The 21224-nt window shown below is 40.5% G+C and overlaps 1 protein-coding gene across 1 annotated transcript in view; it reads right to left on the bottom strand.

Annotated features, from left to right (window-relative positions):
• The window catches only part of EEIG2 (EEIG family member 2), a 105950-nt gene that overhangs the window by 5874 nt on the left and 78852 nt on the right, over positions 1 to 21224 (bottom strand). The window contains exons 6-10 of the mRNA XM_065893168.1: positions 5394 to 5497; positions 1677 to 1772; positions 1361 to 1550; positions 1134 to 1261; positions 274 to 343 (exon numbers count right to left, since the gene is read on the bottom strand). Coding sequence (XP_065749240.1) covers positions 274 to 343; positions 1134 to 1261; positions 1361 to 1550; positions 1677 to 1772; positions 5394 to 5497 — 588 coding nt within the window. The remainder of the gene's footprint in view (positions 1 to 273; positions 344 to 1133; positions 1262 to 1360; positions 1551 to 1676; positions 1773 to 5393; positions 5498 to 21224) is intronic.

Raw genomic sequence — 21224 nt, 5'->3', positions numbered from 1 at the left:
GTGCTCTACCAGTTCTCTACTAATACATTCTAGAAATACATCTAAGGAAATCAACAAATAAACTTATAAAATACAATTTCAAACATATTCAGGATAAGGAAAACTAAGAGCTACACACTAAGAGCTGTAATTCTTCTCATGGAACTACTAATATTGTGCTTTCTAGCCTCAATCTAATGCGAACTTTGTAACCTTCATCTTCTACTCATGAGCATTTAAAAGAAAAAGTCAGTCTATTCTTTATTTTAGTGAGATACTCTTTGGACTACATACCTGTTTGGAAGATGATGACTGCCAAAGGTTGTACTTCCCCCAGGACCCACAAATAACCTCAGTCCTTCTTCTGCAATATACATTTACAATATTTGTTATAGGTACAATTATTAGATTGTCAAATAATATTCATATTATAATAAATTCACATTTTACATTCAGTTTTGTTAAAGAAATAAAAACTTAAAAAAGAACTACATACATGTTTTAAAACAGGCAGTTTAAAAGATATCCTAATAGTTACTTCTTGTTAACTTTCTTAAAGCCCAGTAAAGAAGACAGCTGTTCCTACAAACTTCCTCAAGCAGGGTTTAATTATTTTTCTTTACAACCAGTTACATAATGAAACTAAGTCCATTGTTAACTGCTCTCTATTCACACCAGCATGAATAATTATAACTTTCAAATTGGTGGCACGTAAATTTTCAGTTTCAGTGAAAATGCTAAGGAGGGAATGAGGCATTCTGTTACTCACTATCATTTTAAGATCACCACCTAACCTTCCAAATTGCAATAGTGACTTGAGGTACTCATGCCCAGTTATGACAAAGCAGATGTAGATATCTGTTATAACGTATATAATCATGGCAGACATTGATGCATAGTTAAAAAATACAATAAAAGCTTTCTTTAAAATTGATATTTTTAAACTAAAGTTAATTCTTTTCCAAATTTAATATCCATTAAACTAAACTATCCAAGAAATAAAAAGTTATCTTCAGATTTTTATGGGTGTGAAATTTATTTTACAAATACCGAACACTCAGTATCATAATGTACTGACTCTTTACTGCTGACCACATTGATTATACAAACCCGGGTCATATACATCCATATATACTTAATGGTTATCTACACACCTTCTGCACTGGAATCTAGGCTGAAGTCTTGACTTTGTAATATTTTCTCCACAATATCATCTGCATCCACTCTGGTGTCATCAACTCGCTTCAGCTGAGATTCTACAGAATCTTGTTTCACTGGGCATCTTTGAAAATAATTTTTTAAAATTTCCTTTTTTATTATGTTATGAAAAAAAAGTGTTTTTTTTTTCTTTTTTCCGTTTAAACTGAGACCAAAATGATACCTGTTGAGTGTTTCCGAAGCTGTATCTTCTTTATCAGCTGTATCAAGACTTGGTCCAGCTATCTTTTGCTCAATTTCATCACATGGCTCTAGAATACTTTCAATTCCTGTTGATGTACTTCCCACGGAGGTATTTCTCCTGTGGCAGAACTCAGAGAAACTAGATGACCGGGAGTGGCAAGAGCTATACCCTGTCAGAGAAAATCACTCTGGATGTAACACTAGTATCAAACACACTGCAACCAAACATTCTCCTCCCGCACCATAGCAATTCCAAGTCCCTTCAGAGCAATTCAACTTCACTCTTAGCCTCTTACCTGATACTTTTGACTGCTGGCTTGCATAGCTTGATGTTCTAGAATGTCCACAGGCACCAAGTTCATCTGGAACAGAGGCACTCTTTGCTGAGAGATCTGCAATATGTCATAACATAATGTTACTATTACTGTCAACAAGTCAATGGTCAATTTGTATTCAAATCTACGTATTTTAGAAACTAAGTTCATTATCAAGTTACAGAGTGAAAGAAATCCCTTTAAATCAGTACAATGTAAACAACTGTGCTGCAAGAAATACTGTGCAAAGAACTTAAATACCTCAGTTTACTGGAGTGCTATAGTACTTTTCATAAGATTTAATAGCACTCTATCTTAAATAAAACTATTTCAGTTTTTATATTTAGTATTTCTCTTATAAAAAGAAGTTTCTTATAAATTCTCACAAAATTGCCAGGTTTTTGGGTGGTTTTTGCGGAAATCTTGCTCCCCAAATCCATCACGACAGTAGACACTTTGTTACTTTTGCATTAGTGATGCTGGTGCTAGGCTATAATTTGGACAAATGTCTGTGGTTTAAATCAACACAGCGTGTGATGTAGCACTGAGAATAAGGTTCTTCAGAAATTGATTCTAGTATTCAGTTTCAAAGTCAATGCACAAAAAAAGCAGCGTCAAAGCTATTTCTATTATTTTCCTAATAATGTGCATATTCCAGATGCCAATTATGTATTTCCAGAACTAGGCTTCTTCCACAGAATGCAGAAGGGTGACCATTTTCATTAGGGTGAAATATTTGGAAACTAGAACTGTTTTTCACTTAGAGGCAAAAGGAAACCAACTGAATAACACAGCAATTATAGCAGCAGTTCTATAAATGATATTGAACACAGATAGGCCAACGAATGCTGCCAAATAAGTAAGCTACTGGAGCGACCTGGCCCTTCTGCAAAGGGTTTCTCATTTCTGGACAGACTGTAAGGTACAAATCCAAACCAGCATCCCTAGTCCTGCTTGACAGTGGTCCTAAGCCCAAATGTTTGGCTACAGCAAATTCTGAACTAAAAGAGTTGGTTCATATCAAGAGTTATACACTTTACTCCTAGCATTGGCTCAGATCTTAATAGTTTTTTTTTTTAGATGTTGGGGGTAGGAGTTTATTAATTAATTTATTTTTGCTGCATTGGGTCTTCGTTTCTGTGCGAGAGCTTTCTCTAGTTGTGGCAAGCGGGGGCCACTCTTCATCGTAGTGCGCGGGCCTCTCACTATCGCGGTCTCTCTTGTTGCAGAGCACAGGCTCCAGACACGCAGGCTCAGTAGTTGTGGCTCACGGGCCTAGTTGCTCCGCGGCACATGGGATCCTCCCAGACCAGGGCTCGAACCCGTGTCCCCTGCATTAGCAGGCAGATTCTCAACCACTGCACCACCAGGGAAGCCCGGCTAAGATCTTAATTCATCCATTTATTTATTGGTTTTCAAAATGTATTCATTCAATAATTATATATTAAGCTCTTACCAGGTCAGTGCCCAATACTGTACAAGATATAGGGGTACAAAATAAATAAGATAAAATATATGCTTCACAGTTTAGAGTAGAAGCAGTTATAATACAACGTGGCAAGTACCAAAACACAAGCACCAAAAAGAAGCTATCAAGAGCTCCAAAGGACAAATGCATCAAACACTACTTGGTAATGACGGAACAACCTCATAAAGGAGGTTAACTCCAGGTCTTTAACAATGCATAGGAATTTCTCGGCTAGACTAGGCAGGGAAACGCATGCCTTGTCTGTAGGAAAGCAAACAGTTTGGTAAAGTTGGCATATAGGGTAGTGGTGTAGATGACTGAAGGAAAGAGAGAGATGAGCAGATGCCTGCTAATGAAGGACCTTCTCCTATGGGTTTAAGGAAGGAAATAATTCAATGGCTTTAAGAAAGGGTGTGGCTTGACCAGATTGACATTTTGGGAAGATCACTTTGGCAGCAGGATGAACAGGGGGTGCAGGAGTGAAGATTTTCATAATAATTCAGCTGAGATATGTTGGGCAGACACAAATGACAGTACTTAATTACTAACTAGAAGTGTGTGCCAGGATAACTGCAACAGAAAATACAGGGGGAAGAGTTAGGAAGACGACATGCTGGGTATGTGGAATTTGAGACACCTAAGGACACCCATTCACTACTCATGGAATTTCTACTGTGTCCCTGGCCATTATGCTGTTGATACAAAGAAAAATTAAGACCTGATCACGAAGAAATTAGAAGCTTGCTGAGAAAAAAAGATAAACAGATGGGTTTCAGTCTAATGTGACATAAAGTGGACCTTTCCAAAAAGCATTTGGAAATATGTGCCTGTGGTCAGGACGGAGGCCTGGAGGCAACATGAATTTGTAAATCAAACATATTAACTCATATTTACATGATCACATTTACATTTATGTGATAGTTAAATCCCAGGTACAGATGCCATCACCCAGGGAAAGTGAGTGGAGGGAACCAAATCCTGGACGGTATCGATATTTTAACAGGAAGGTGGAAGAAGATAAAGAAGCCTCTGAGAAGCTAGGGAAAAGAGGTGGGAGCCAAGGCAAGAGAAAGCTTCCAGAAAGAATAAATGGCCAATTTATTCAGATGAGAGCAGAAAATATGCCCACAGGATTTGACAGTCATGTTCTTGGAGACATCATCAAGAGAGGGCAGAATGTAGAAGCCAGACCACACATGAGTTTAGGAATAAATGGGCAGTATATTCTTCCTAGAAGTTTGGCTATAACTTGCTCCCCTGAGTCTGAGAGAAAGAGGGCGGGGGATGGTGGGGGAAGGAGAGTGTGAGCCTATGGGAGAGCAGTACATGGAGAAGGATGTAGGGCTAATGAGTGTTTGGTTTCCAACATGAGAAAGAATTCATAATATTTAAATACTGAAGACAAGGAGCTAATGCAAGAGTTAAAAGTACACAAAGGATTCACTGATCCCAAATCAGGAAATTTGAGAATCCTTATTACGCATAAGAAATCTTATCTTTGCAATCTGAAAAGTGGTGAAAATGTTAACCACATCACTACACCTTTCTTTTCATTCTTTCAAATAATAACCCTGGTCACATGGCGTGGGAGAAAAAAGGAAGCTCATAAATGCTTTTTCCCCAGCCAACTTGACATTCCCCCACCTGCTTTTAGCTTGGGGAGCAGCCTATGACTGGGTGTTTGCCTGGAGAAGTGGCCCCCAAGGTGTGGCCTGGGCCCAGCAGCAGGAACAGCAGCATCACCTGGGAACTTAGTCATGCAGTTTTCAGGCCCCAACCTAGATGTACTTAATCAAAACCTCTGGCTGCAGTGTCAGCAATCTATGGTTTAACAAGCCACCAGGTGATGCTGATGTGCACTAATGTTTGGGAACCAATGAAAGAGGGTATGTGATTCATGGAAGAGAAGCACCACCTGAGAGATGACTGGCCGAAGCTGCTGGGCATGTGGAACGGGAACAATCCTGTCATGTCCTGTCATTTCTGTGGGGAGTAGAGGCATACAATGGTGGGGGTGGGAGTGTCACTGCAACATTTAGCTTTTAACTGGTCAGAGGATAACACACCCTTTAGACAAAATGAAAAATTGCATAATTGAAACTGCTGATAATTATTGGCCCATTTCAAGTTATATATACCCACAGAATTTTAAATCTGGGAGGGACTTGGGGAAACTTTTAGGGTAGTACTGTTTCTTATCAACTGAAAAACCAGTAAGCGACAATCCATACCTGCTATCCCAAGATGAATTTTGAGAGTCTCTCCACCTTTTCTATCTTCTTCCAGAGATTCAGATTCACCAGCAATTGGTATAGACATTGATGTAGAAGGAGGCCTGTCAATAAACATTTCTAAGGGTCAGAACTTGATTTCTGGTGAATCTGAAAGTTCGAAATATTGTTAAGAGATTGGTTGCGTAGTTACTACACAGCCTTAGTAAGGTGCCAGGTGATGTTGCCTCCTTGAGGATGGAAGTGACAAAAATCAACAAATAATGTATGAACATCCTCAAAACTTGAATAAAATTCACTGGGGAAAAACGGGTTTTTACACAACAAAAAAAGTGAGACCAGAAAGGGCACTGCTTTGGGAAAAGAGAGGAGGTATGTTCTCAGCAGTGTCAGTGGAGGGCGCTTCGTCAGCTCTACTCTCAGGCCAGGCAGGGATGTTTCTGTGAGACGGAGGTGGTGGCACAAGCCCACTGGCAGCTGAGGCTGGAGGGGATACCTCATGCCTCCGGCTCCGGTGCCTAAGATCTCTTGTTGGCTCCATTAACTTAAATTATCCATGATTTTATCTTCTTCCTTCTTCCCTGTAAACAGTCCACCTGCCCCAGGGAGAGTCTATAAAGAGCCCCAGTTGTTTAGATTTGATATTTTGGGCTGGATTCTCTGGGAGTAGATGATAGATAGACTTTCACTGGCTCATTCAAGGCTCCCATCTCCATGTAGAAGGTGTGAAGCAGGGAGGGGCAAGACTGAGTTCTAAGAACTTCTTTTTTTTTTTTTTTAACAGGACATCCTTAATCTTTTGAGTTGGTTACTGAGAGGAAAATCACATCTTCCTAGAGACTATCCGATACTTGGTCACCTGAAATAAAACAGGAAGGCAATTGAAGGGGGATCATGAAGTTGATCCATTATGTGGCAATTCTTAAAATCTTACTGTATTAGTTCAATACAGGTCCTTGGGAATATAGACACTTAAGACTGCCATTAAACCTATTTAGTTGATAGATTATTCCTATCCCAGGGTTTCCTAAATTTCAAAACTACATATCCTACTGGAATATGCAGGATATTTATCCTGCAAGTTTTTGTCCAACTAAACTCATACTCTTTCCCCAAATCTGTTTTCTTCCTATATTCCCCTTCTCTGTGAATGCCATTATAATCCAAAAGTCACCAAAACTAGAATCCTAGATATTGCCTCTGTCTCCACACAAAAACTATTAGAACAAATAAATGAATTCAAAGGTAGCAGGATACAAGATTAATATACAGAAATCAGTTGCATTTCTTTACACTAACAATGAAATACAGGAAAGAGAAAGTGAAAAAAAAATCCCGTTTAAAACTGGCTAAAAAGAAAAACAATAAAAACAACCCTAGGAATAAATTTAACTAAAGAGGTGAACGACTTATATGCTGAAAACTATAAACACTGATAAAGGAAACTGAAGATGATTCAAAGAAATGGAAAGACATCTCATGCCCTTGGATTGGAAGAATATTGTTAAGATGGCCATACTACCCAAAGCGATCTACAGATTTAAAGCAATCCCTATCAAAATACCCATGATATTTTCTTTCTTTTTTTTAATGGATTTTTTTAAAAGTTAATTTTTTTGAATTTTATTTATTTTATACAGTAGGTTCTTATTAGTTATCTATTTTATACATATTAGTGTATATATGTCAATCCCAATTTCCCATTTCATCCCACCACCACCCACCCTGCTTTCCCCGCTTGGTGTCCATATGTCTGTTCTCTACATCTGTGTCTCTATTTCTGCCTTGCAAACCAGTTCATCTGTGACATTTTTCTAGATTCCACATATATGCGTTAATATATATTTGTTTTTCTCTTTCTGACTTACTTCACTCTGTATGACAGTCTCTAGGTCCATCCATGTCTCTACAAATGACCCAATTTCGCTCCTTTTTATGGCTGAGTAATATTCCACTGTATATATGTACCACATCTTCTTTATCCATTTGTCTGTCGATGGGCATTTAGTTTGCTTCCATGACCTGGCTATTGCAAATAGTGCTGCAGTGAACACTGGGGTGCATGTGTCTTTTTGAATTATGAGTTTCTCTGGGTATATGCCCAGTAGTGGGATTGCTGGGTCATATGGCAGTTCTATTTTTAGTTTTTTAAGGAACCTCCATACTGTTCTCCATAGTGGCTGTATCAATTTACATTCCCACCAACAGTGCAAGAGGGTTCCCTTTTCTGCATTGGGTCTTTGTTGCTGTGCACAGGCTTTCTGTAGTTGTGGTGAGCAGGGGCTACTCTTTGTTGTGGTGTGCAGGCTTCTCATTGCAGTGGCTCCTCTTGTTGCAGAGCATGGGCTCTAGGTGTGTGGGCTTCAGTAGTTGTGGCATGGGCTCAGCAGTTGTGGCTCGCAGGCTCTAGAGCACAGGCTCAGTGGCTGTGCTGCATGGGCTTAGTTGCTCTGCAGCATGTGGGATATTCCTGGACCAGGGTTAGAACCTATGTCCCCTGCATTGGAAAGCAGATTCTTAACCACTGCACCACCAGGGAAGTCCCACCCATGACATTTTCCACAGAACTAGAACAAATGCTCCTAAAATTTATATGGAACCACAAAGACCCAGAATTGCCAAAGTGATCCTGTGAAAAAAGAACAAAGGTGAAGGCATAACCCTTCCAGACTTCAGACTATACTACAAAGCTATAGTAATCAAAACAGTGTGGTACTGGCACAAAAATAGATATACAGATTTAATGGAACGGAATGGAGAGCCAGAAATAAACCCACACACTTATAGTCAATTAACCTATGACAAAGGAGACAACAACATATGATGGAGAAAAGGCAGTCCCTTCAAAAAGTGGTGTTGGGAAAGCTGGACAGCTACATGTAATCAATGAAATTAGAATACTGCCTCACACCATACACAAAAATAAACTCAAAATGGTTTAAAGACCTAAATATAAGACATGATGCCATAAAACTCCTAGAAGAGAACATAGGCAAAACATTCTCTGACTTAATAAGCACCCCAAAGTTCATAGCAGCACTATTCACAATAGCCAAGACATGGGAACAACCCAAGTGCCCATCAACAGATGACTGGCTTAAGAAGACGTGGTGTACATATACATATACATATACATATACATACATACATATATATATATATATATATAAAATGGAAAATTACTCAGCCATAAAAATGAAATACTGCCATATGCAGCAATATGGATGAACTTGGAGAATATTACACTTAATGAAGTAAGTCAGACAAAGACTAACATTATATCATTTAAATGTGGAGTCAAAAAAATAATACAATGAATCTATATACAAAACAGAAAGAGACTCACAGACATAGAAAACAAATTTATGGTTACCAAAGGGGAAAGGGAGGGATAAATTAGGAGTATGGGATTAACAGACACAAACTACTATACATTAAATAGATATGCATCAAGAATTTATTGTATAGCACAGGGAATTATATACAATATCTAATAATAACCTATAATGGAAAATAATATGAAAAAAATACATAACTGAAGCACTCTGCTGTATACCTGAAACTAACACAATATTGTAAATCAATTATACTTTGATAAAAAAAAAAAAAAAAGGAGTTCCTTGGTGGCCTAGTGGTTAGGAATTCACGCTTTCACTGCCATGGCCCTGCAAGCCGCATGGCATGGACCACACACACAAAAAAAAAAAAGTCACCAAAACTAGAGTTCTAGATATTGCCTCTGTCTCCTTCCTATTCACTTTTCTTCATATCCAATCAATTTCCACACCCCGCAGATTCTCTCTTAACATTTTTTTTTTTTTTTTTTTTGCAGTACGCAGGCCTCTCACTGTTGTGGCCTCTCCCGTTGCGGAGCACAGGCTCAGCGGCCATGGCTCATGGGCCCAGCCGCTCCACGGCATGTGGGATCATCCCGGACCGGGGCACGAACCCATGTCCCCTGCATCGGCAGGTGGACTCTCAACCACTGTGCCACCAGGGAAGCCCTCTCTCTTAATATCTTTCCTATTCATGATCTCTTCTCTGCCTCCACCAATCAATTGAGTTTGGCCTTTGTACCTGGATGAGTGCAAGAGTCTCCTAGCTAGTCTGCCTACCTCTATTCCATGCTACTCTTACTGTGGTCTTTCTGAATGTGCATATGAACATGTTACTGTCTGATTTAAAACACTTCAATAGTAGGGGACCTTAAAGATGGCAGAGGAGTAAGACATGGAGATCACCTTCCTCTCCACAAATACATCAGAAATACATCTACACGTGGAACAACTCCTACAGAACACCTACTGAACGCTGGCAGAAGACCTCAGACCTCCCAAAAGGCAAGAAACTCCCCACGTACTGGGTAGGGCAAAAGAAAAAAGAAAAAACAGAGACAAAAGAATAGGGACAGGACCTGCACCAGGGGGAAGGAGCTGTGAAGGAAGAAAAGTTTCCACACACTAGGAAGCCCCTTAGTGGGTGGAGACTGCGGGTGGCAGAGGGGGAAAGCTTCAGCGCCACGGAGGAAAGCACAGCAACAGGGGTGCAGAGGGCAAAGCGGAGAGATTCCCGCACAGAGGATCGGTGCCGACCAGCACTCACCAGCCTGAGAGGCTTGTCTGCTCACCTGCTGGGATGGGAGGGGGCTGGGAGCTGAGGCTTGGGCTTTGGAGGTCAGGTCCCAGGGAGAGGACTGGGGTTGGCTGCGTCAACACAGCCTGAATGGGGCTAGTGCACCACAGCTAGCCGGGAGGGAGTCTGGGAAAAAGTCTGGACCTGCAGAAGAGGCAAGAGACCATTGTTTCAGGGTGCACGAGGAGAGGGGATTCCTTCCCTGTCTGCCCACAGAAGGCAGAGCACCGCCTAAATGAGCTTCAGAGATGGGCGTGAGCCATGGCTATCAGCTCGGACAACAGAGACAAGCATGAAATGCTAATGCTGCTGCTGCAGCCACCAAGAAGCCTGTGTGTAAGTGCAGGTCACTATCCACACACCCCCCACCCCAGGAGCCTGTGCAACACGCCACTGCCAGGAACCTGTGAGAACACAAGGCGCACCTCAGGCTGCTGAAACATCATACTTGCCTCTGCCTCCACAAGCTCGCCCCGCATTCCAATTATAACTACCATAAGCCTCCCTCCCCCCAGCCTGAGTGAGCCAGAGCCCCCTAATCAGCTGCTCCTTTAACCCCATCCTGTCTGGGCTGGAACAGATGCCCGAGGGCGGCCTACACACAGAGGTGGGCCAGAACCAAAGCTGAACCCCAGGAGCTGTGTGAACAAAGAAGAGAAAGGGAAATCTCCTCCAGCAGCCTCAGGAGCAGTGGATTAAATCCCCACAATCAATTTGATGCACCCTGCATCAAACCTTAATAGACAATGAATCATCCCAAAATTGAGGCAGTGGACTTTGGGAGCAACTGTAGATTTGGGGTCTGCTGTCTGCGACTGATTTTTATGTTTATCTTACTGTAGTTTTTAGTGCTTGTTATCATTGGTGGATTTGTTTATTGGTTTGGTTGCTCTTTCTTTTTTTTCATTATTATTATTTTAAAAATACTTTTATTTTAATAATTTTCTTTTCTTTCTTTTTTTCTCCCTTTCTTCTGAGCCGTGTGGCTGACAGGGTCTTGGTGTTCCGCCTTGGTGTCAGGCCTGAGCCTCTGAGGTGGGAGAGCTGAGTTCAGGATATGGGATCACCAGAGACCTCCCAGCCCCATGTAATATCAATCAGTGAGAGCTCTCCCAAAGATCTCTGTCTCAATGCTAAGACCCAGCTCCACCCAATGGCCGGTAAGTTCCAGTGCTGGATGTCCCATGCAAATCAACTAGCAAGACAGGAACACAACCCCACCCATTAGCAGAGAGGCTGCCTAAAATCATACTAAGTTCACAGACATCAGAAAACACATCACCAGACGTGGCCCTGCCTACCAGAAAGACAAGATACAGACCCACCTACCAGAACACAGGCACCCGTCCCCTCCACCAGGAAGCTTACACAACTCACTGAATCAACCTCACCCACTGGGGGCAGAGACCAAAAATGAAAGGAACTACGAACCTGCAGCATGCAAAAAGGAAACCCCAAACACGGTAAGGTAAAGAAAATGAGAAGACAGAAAAACACACAGCAGATAAAGGAGCAAGATAAAAACCCACCAGATCAAACAAATGAAGAGGAAATAGGCAGTCTACCTGAAAAAGAATTCAGAGTAATGATAGTAAAGATGATCCGAAATCTTGGAAATAGAATAAATACCAGAAACGTTTAACAAGGACCTAGAAGAACTAGAAGAACTAAAGAGCAAACAAACAGTGATGAACAACGCAATAAATGAAATTAAAAATTCACTAGAAGGAATCAATAGCAGAATAACTGAGGCAGCAGAATGGAAAAGTGACCTGGAAGATAAAATAGTAGAAATAACTACTGCACAGCAGAATAAAGAAAAAAGAATGAAAAGAACTGAGGACACTCTCAGAGACCACTGGGACAAATTAAATGCACCAACATTTGATTTATAAGTGTCCCAGAAGAACAAGAGAAAAAGAAACGGTCTGAGAAACTATTTGAAGAGATTATAGTTGAAAATTTCCCTAACATAGGAAAGGAAATAGTCAATCAAGTCCAGGAAGTGCAGAGAGTTCCATACAGGATAACTGCAAGGAGAAACATGCCAAGACATATAAAAATTAAACTATCAAAAATTAAATACAAAGAAAAAATATTAAAAGCAGCAAGGGAAAAGCAACAAATAACATACAAGGGAATCCCCATAAGGTGAACAGCTGATCTTTCAGCAGAAACTCTGCAAGCCGGAAGGGAGTGGCAGGACACATTTAAAGTGATGAAAGGGCACTATGAGGAACAGTATGGAGGTTCCTTAGAAATCTAACAATAAAACTACCATACGACCCAGCAATCCCACTACTGGGCATATACTCTAAGAAAATCATAATTCAAAAAGAGTCATGGCCCACAATGTTCACTGCAGCTCTATTTACAATAGTCAGGACATGGAAGCAACCTAAGTGTCCATCGACAGAAGAATGGATAAATCAGAACTGGCACATATATACAATGGAATATTACTCAGCCATAAAAAGAAACGAAATTGAGTTATTTGTAGTGAGGTGGATGGACCTAGAGACTGTCATAGAGAGTGAAGTAAGTCAGAAAGAGAAAAACAAATACCGAAGGCTAACACATATATATGGAATCTAAAAAAAAAAAAGGGTTCTGAAGAACCTAGGGGCAGGACAGGAATAAAGCCACAGACTTAGAGGATGGACCTGAGGACACGGGGAAGGAGAAAGGTAAGCTGGGACGAAGTGAGAGAGTGGCATGGACATATATACACTACCAAATGTAAAACAGATAGCTAGTGGGAAGCAGCTGCATAGCACAAGATCAGCTCGGTTCTTTGTGTCCACCTAGAGGGGTAGAATAGGGAGGGTGGGAGGGAGACATATGAGGGAGGGGATATGGGGATATATGTATATGTACAGCTGATTCACTTTGTTACATAGCAGAAACTAACACACCATTGTAAAGCAATTACACTTCAATAAAGAGGTTAAAAAACTAAAGTGATGAAACCAACATTACCCAGCAAGGATCTCATTCAGATTCAACGGAAAAATTAACACCTTTACAGACAAGCAAAAGTTAAGAGAATTCAGCACCACCAAACCAGCTTTACAACAAACGCTAAAGGAACTTCTCTAGGCAGGAAACACAAGAGAAGGAAAAGACTACAATAACAAACCCAAAACAATTAAGAAATGGATATAGGAACATACATATTGATAACTACCTTAAATGTAAATGGATTAAATGCTCGAACCAAAAGACATAGACTGGCGGAATGGATACAAAAACAAGGCCCATATATATGTTGTCTACAACAGACTCACTTCAGACCTAGGGACACATACAGACTGAAATTGAGGGGTAGGAAAAAGATATTCTATACAAATAGAAATCAAAAGAAAGCTGGAGTAGCAATTTTCATATCAGACAATATAGACTTTAAAATAAAGACTATTACAAGAGACAAAGAAGGACACTACATAATGATCAAGGGATCAATCCAAGAAGAAGATATAACAATTGTAAATATTTATGCAACAAACATAGGAGCACCTCAATACAGAAGGCAAGTGCTAACAGCCATAAAAGGGGAAATCGACAGTAACATAATAATAGTGGGAACTTTAACACCCCACTATCATCAATGGACAGAACATCAAAATGAAAATAAATAAGGAAACACAAGCTTTAAATGACACATTAAACAAGATGGACTTCATTGATATTTACAAGACATTACATCCAAAAACAACAGAATACACTTTCTTCTCAAGTGCTCATGAACATTCTCCAGGATCACAAATCCTGGGTCACAAATCAAACCTCAGTAAATTTAAGAAAACTGAAATCATATCAAGTAACTTTTCCAACCACAACACTATGAGACTAAACACTAGATATCAATTACAAGGAAAAAAATGTTAAAAATTACAAACACATGGAGGCTAAATAATATGCTACTAAATAACCAAGAGATTACTGAAGAAATCAAAGAGGAAACCAAAAAATACCTAAAAAAAAATGACAATGAAAACACGACAACCCAAAACCTATGGGATGCAGCAATAGCAGTCCTAAGAGGGAAATTTAGAGCAAAACCATCCTACTTCAAGAAACAAAAAAAATCTCAAATAAACAACCTAACCTTACACCTAAAGAAATTAGAGAAAGAAGAACAAGAAAACCCCAATGTTAGCAGAAGGAAAGAAATCATAAAGATCAGATCAGAAATAAATGAAAAAGATATGAAGGAAACAATAGCAAACATCAATAAAACTGAAAGCTTGTTCTTTGAGAAGACAGACAGAAATAATAAACCATTAGCCAGACTCATCAAGAAAAAACGGGAGAAGACTCAAATCAATAGAACTAGAAATGGAAAAGGAGAAGTAACAGCTGACACTGCAGAAACACAAAGGATCATGAGAGATTACTACAAGCAACTATATGCCAATAAAATGGACAACCTGGAAGAAATGGACAAATTCTTAGAAAAGTCCAACCTTCTGAGACTGAACCAGGAAGAAACAGAAAATATTAAAAGACCAATCACAAGCACTGAAATTGAAACTGTGATTAAAAATCTTCCAACAAACAAAAGCCCAGGACCAGATGGCTTCACTGGCAAATTCTATCAAACACTTAGAGAAGAGCTAACACCTTTCCTTCTCAAACTCTTCCAAAATACAGCAGAGGGAGGAACAGTCCCAAACTCATTCTATGAGACCACGATCACCCTGATAACCAAACCAGACAAAGATGTCACAAAAAAAGAAAATTCCAGGCCAATATCACTGATGAACACAGATGCAAAAATCCTCAACAAAATACTAGCAAACAGAATCCAACAGCACATTAAAAGGATCATACCCCACAATCAAGTGGGGTTTATCCTAGGAATGCAAGGATTCTTCAATATATGCAAAGCAATCAATACACCATATTAACAAACTGAAGGATAAAAAACATATGATAATCTCAATTGATTCAGGAAAAACTTTTGACAAAATTCAACACTCATTTATGATAAAAACTCTCCAGAAAGTAGGTATAGAGGGAACCCACCTCAACATAATAAAGGCCATATATGACAAACCCACAGCCAACATTGTTCTCAATGGTGAAAAACTGAAACCATTTCATCTAAGATCAGAAACAAGACAAGGCTGCCTACTCTCACCAGTATTATTCAACATGGTTTTGGAAGTTTTGGCCATAGCAATCAGAGAAGAAAAAGAAATAAAAGGAATCCAAATCGGAGAATAAGAAGTAAAACTGTCCCTGTTTGCAGGTGACATAATACTATACATAGAGAATGCTGAAGATGATACCAGAAAACTACTAGAGCTAATCAATGAATCTGGTAAAGTTGCAGGATACAAAATCAATGCACAGAAATCTCTTGCATTCCTATACACTAATGATGAAAAATCTGAAAGAGAAATTAAGGAAACACTCGCATTTACCACTGCAACGAAAAGAATAAGATACCTAGGAATAAACCTACCTAAGGAGACAAAAGACCTGCATGTAGAAAACTATAAGATACTGATGAAAGAAATTAAAGATGATACAAACAGATGGAGAGATATACCATGTTCTTGGACTGGAAGAATAAACATTGTGAAAAACACTATACTACCCAAAGCAATCTAAAGATTCAATGCAATCCCTATCAAACTACCAATGGCATTTTTCGCGAACTAGAACAAAAACTTGCACAATTTGTATGGAAATACTAAGGACCCCAAATAGCCAAAGCAATCCTGAGAAAGAAAAACGGAGCTGGAGGAATCAGGTTTCCTGATTTCAGACTATACTACAAAGCTAGAGTAATCAAGACAGTATGGTACTGGCACAAAAACAGAAATATAGATCAGTGGAACAGAACAGAAAGCCCAGAGATAAACTCATGCACATATGGTCACCTTATCTTTGATAAAGGAGGCAAGAATACACAATGGAGAAAAGACAACCTCTTCAGTAAGTGGTAATGGGAAAATTGGACAGCTAAATGTAAAAGAATGAAATTAGAACACTCCCTAAAACCATACGCAAAAATAAACTCAAAATGGATGAAAGACCTAAATGTAAGGCCAGACACTATCAAACTCTTAGAGGAAAACATAGGCAGAACACTCTATGACATAAATCACAGCAAGATACTTTTTGACCCACCTCCTAGAGAAATGGAAATAAAAACAAATATAAACAACTGGGACCTAATACAACTTAAAAGCTTTTGCACAGCAAAGGAAAACATAAACAAGACGAAAAGACAACCCTCAGAATGGTAGAAAATATTTGTAAATGAAGTAACTGATAAAGTATTAATCTCCATAATATACAATCAGCTTATCCAGCTCAATATCAAAAAAACAAATAACCCAATCCAAAAATGGGCAGAAGGCCTAAATAGACATTCCTCCAAAGAAGATATACAGATTGCCAACAAACACATGAAAGGATGCTCAACATCACTGATCGTTAGAGAAATGCTAATGAAAACCACAATGAGGTATCAACTCACATCAGTCAGAATGGCCATCACCAAAAAATCTACAAACAGTAAATGCTGTAGAGGGTGTGGAGGAAAGGGAACCCTACTGCACTGTTGATGGGAATGTAAATTGATACAGCCACTATGGAGAAGAGTAGGGAGGTTCCTTAAAAAACTAAAAATACAACTACCATATGACCCAGCAATCCCACTAATGGGCATATACCCTGAGAAAACCATAATTCAAAAAGAGACATGTACCACAATGTTCACTGCAGCACTATTTACAATAGCCAGGACATGGGGGCAACCTAAGTGTCCATCGACAGATGAATGGATAAAGAAGATGTGGCACATATATACAATGGAATATTACTCAGCCATAAAGAGAAATGAAATTGAACTATTTGTAGTGAGGTGGATGGACCTAGAGTCTGTCATACAGAGTGAAGAAAGAAAGAGAAAAACAAATACCGTATGCTAACACATATATATGGAATCTTAAAAAAAAAAAAAAGGTTCTGATGAACCTAGGGGCAGGACAGGAATAAAGACACAGACTTAGAGAATGGACCTGAGGACACAGGGAGGGGGAAGGGTAAGCTGGGACGAAGTGAGAGAGTGGCATAGACATATATACACTACCAAATGTAAAATAGATAGCTAGTGGGAAGCAGCCACATAGCACAGGGAGATCAGCTCGGTGCTTTGTGACTACCTAGAGGGGAGGGATAGCGAGGGTGGGAGGGAAACACAAGAGGTAGGGGATATGGGGATATATGTATACATATAGCTGATTTACTTTGTTATATAGCAGAAACTAACACAACATTGTAAAGCAATTATGCTCCAATAAAGATGTCAAAAAACAAACAAACAAACAAAAAAATGCTTCAATAGCTTCCTATGGGATAAAGCTCAAAGTTCTCAGAATGGCAATACAAGGCCCTTTGCAGTCTGGCCTAGACCTACCTCTTCAATTACCAAAATGCATATTTTTAAACAATGTCAAACAGCTTGGTGAAAAACCTCCTGCATTCAATATTCTATAAGAAATACTAACATGTAAAGGACATACACTTACAAAGAATGGAGTCTGTAGTCACAGTCACTAATCACTGATGGCGATGCATTCCTGCCTGTCTAAATTCTTATTTTTACTCTTTTGGCCATGCCGCATGGCTTGTGGGATCTTAGTTCTGTGACCAGGGATTGAAGCCGGGGCCACAGTAGTGAAAGCACCCAGTTCTAACCACTGGACGGCCAGGGAACCTCCCTAAATTCTTATCTTTCTAATGCCACTATCTTTTGTTTTTCCTTTCACAGCTGGCCTGATTACAGTGTCTCCAACCATCTACCTCTTAGACCTGTTTTCCAGCCCTTCAGAACTCCCCCCGTGTGGCCTCTTCCCTTTCTCCCTCTCCATCAGTATCCCTCTGGCTCCGCTCTTCCCTGTCCAGCCTGACTTCACAGCCATATCACTTTGAGCAATACCTTCAGTTTGGAGCTACTCATTCTGCAGTCTCAAAAAATCTGAAGAACCCCAACCCTTGATAATTTCAGCCATCTGTACAAACTGATCTAACACTGGGGCAACTAAGCATTATGGAGAAAATTCATTAACCACAGGGACTGATATTAAGGCAAATTTAGGATCTAAAATTTTAGCAAATTTAGAATTTGAAATCTCCTAACAGCTATTAGGAAATATCTCCTAACAGCTATTTGGAGAAATCTCCTAATCTCCTAACAGCTATTAGGAGAAATCTCCTAACAGCTACTAGGAGAATTTCAAATTGCTGAATAAATAATCACTGAGTGCATATCACGTGCCACTTTTTTATTCTATTATCCCTTTTGTTCTGAAAATGTTTTTATATCTCTTATCAGAAATTGTTTAATGTAGTTCAATTTCAGAATGAAAGGGATGGGATTATTTTAATTTCATGTAATGTTAAGAGTATGTGAAAAATGACCTCCTAAAATGACACAGCTACCTACTTGGTATTTCATAAATATTCTCTCCATGCCCTGTAACAATGCTATAAACTTGTGCAAGCTGTTTTCTCTTCCTGGAATGTCTCTACCCACCCTCCCCTGCTTAGTGATTTCCTATTCATCCTTTTAAACTTAGCTCAGTGTCACCCCCTCAGTGAAGACTTTCCTGGCTTTCAAGGAAGAGTAGTTAAGGACTCTCCTCTATGCCTCAGTAACATCATATGTTGTGCCTCTGTCTCCCATATAAATAGTGAATCCTTCAGAGCAGGGGGTTGGTCTTATTGAGTTTGGTAAATGTTAGCAAAGGGTAGGCGATCTATGCACATGTACTGAATGAGAGAAAACTGGGGAGTTGGACAAATTAGTTCTGTAACCTCTGAGCCTCAATGTTCTCACACCACAGAGTTGTTTCAAGAATTAAATTGGGACACAGTAATATTCATTAAATCATTTGGATCGGTGGTAATTTCCTCCTTTCTAGAATATAAACGCTCCAGAATCCTAGCTATTCAAGAGAGTGTATCATCCCTAGATCTGCTTTACCACAAAATCATTAAATGCCAGTACCTATTTCTCCTTTAAAATATCCTTTTCATAGGCATTAGTGGTTGGCTTTCTCTTCAGAGTCAGCTTCATTCTTTTTGAGAGCTGCTGGGTATTTGACAAATTGTAGAGAACTATAAAGCGGAGTTTAGGGCAAGTGGTTAGAGGCTGACTTACCAGCTGTCTTCTTCATAAGTACGGGCTTTAGTATAAAATTTGTGTTTCTGAAAAATTGTTCGATCTAAGTCACAGATCTGTTCATAGAATATCAAAACTAGAATTTAACTCAGAGTGCTAAGAATCTGCTACACTCTTGTCTGTTTCTCTGGAAGGTTTTTGAAAACTTGTATCATGAAAAATTAAAAGACAGACAAAAGCAGAGAGAAGAGTACAATGACCCTCTCCAGCAGTTATTTACAACTTTGTCTTATAGACAAATACTCAGTCAAGTCCCTCAATTGCTCTGTGCTTTAGGTTCCTCATCAGTAAAAAGTGAACTTGCATTATACCCATACCTTAAAAACTGGGCCCTTGGCAGTGAAAGCATGGAGTTCTAACCACTGGACCACCAGGGAATTCCCAAGTACTGTGATTTTACATATTTGATATACACTGAAATACAACCTGGTAAAAAGAATTTACTTTTCACATCAGCAGTTCAAACATTTTTCTATTCAATCCATACTCAGTAAGTACACGGATGTTAGAGCTGTCCCTTTTCTACTGACAGCTGCACAATTTCAGATACTCAAAGAAAAGAGAAAACAAATATTGGGAGTTTGATTCTCCTGAGAAATACTTTCACGTTCCTGGGGATTAAGTAAAGTTCGTTTATTTTAATGAGTTATAAAAGTCTTTCCCTAGCCACTCCGCTGTGTGTGAATGGGTTGTGCTGGGGATTCTTAGCTCTGATGCAGGGGATTTGCTTAGTCCTTTGAGCCCCCTGAGGAGCGGTGACATGGAGAGCAGATAATCAGCATGCAGCGCTGAGATGAGCTGCATATGGGATAGATTATAAAACGGCACAGGACAGACCTTCAAGATGGCGCAGGAGTAAGACGTGGAGATCACCTTCCTCCCACAAATACATCAGAAATACATCTACATGTGGAACAACTCCTACAGAACACCTACTGAACGCTGGCAGAAGACCTCAGACCTCCCAAAAGGCAAGAAACTCCCCCACGTACTGGGTAGGGCAAAAGAAAAAATAATAAACAGAGACAAAACGATAGGGACGGGACCTGCACCAGTGGGAGGGAGCTGTGAAGGAGGAAAGGTTTCCACACATTAGGAAGCCCCTTCGCGGGCGGAGACTGCGGGTGGCGGAGGGGGGTAAGCTTCGGAGCCGCGGAGAGCGCAGCAACACGGGTGCGGAGGGCAAAGCGGAGAGATTCCCGCACAGAGGATTGGTGCCGACCGGCACTCACCAGCCCGAGAGGCTTGTCTGCTCACCCGCTAGGGCGGGCGGGTCTGGGAGCTGAGGCTCGGGCTTCGGAGGTTGGATCCCTGGGAGAGGACTGGGGTTGGCAGCGTGAACACAGCCTGAATGGGGCTAGTGCACCACAGCTAGCCGGGAGGGAGTCCGGGAAAAAGTCTGGAGCTGCCAAAGAGGCAAGAGACCATTGTTTCGGGGTGCGCGAGGAGAGGGGATTCAGAGCACTGTCTAAATGAGCTCTATAGATGGGCACAAGCCACAGCTATCAGCGCGGCCACCAGAGATGCGCATGAGACGCTAAGGCTGATGCTGCAGCCACCAAGAAGCCTGTGGGCAAGCACAGGTCACTATCTACACCTCTCCTCCCAGGAGCCTGCGCAGCCCGCCACTGCCAGGGTTCCGTGATCCAGGGACAACTTCCCTGGGAGAACACATGGTGCACCTAAGGCTGGTGCAACGTCACACTGATCTCTGCCGCCACAGGCTCACCCCGCATTCCGTACCCCTCCCTCCACTCTGGCCTGAAGGAGCCAGAGCCCCCTAATCAGCTGCTCCTTTAACCCCATCCTGTCTGAGCGAAGAACAGATGCTTTCAGGTGACCTACATGCAGAGGCAGGGCCAAATCCAAAGCTGAATGCCAGGAGCTGTGCGAACAAAGAAGAGAAAGGGAAATCTCTCCCAGCAGCCTCAGGAGCAGAGGATTAAATCTCCACAATCAACTTGATGTACCCTGCATCTGTGGAATACCTGAATAGA

Source organism: Phocoena phocoena, chromosome 1 (genome assembly GCF_963924675.1).
Source record: "Phocoena phocoena chromosome 1, mPhoPho1.1, whole genome shotgun sequence".
NCBI classification, from domain to species: Eukaryota; Metazoa; Chordata; class Mammalia; order Artiodactyla; family Phocoenidae; genus Phocoena; species Phocoena phocoena.
This window is presented reverse-complemented; position numbering and strand designations above follow the sequence as displayed.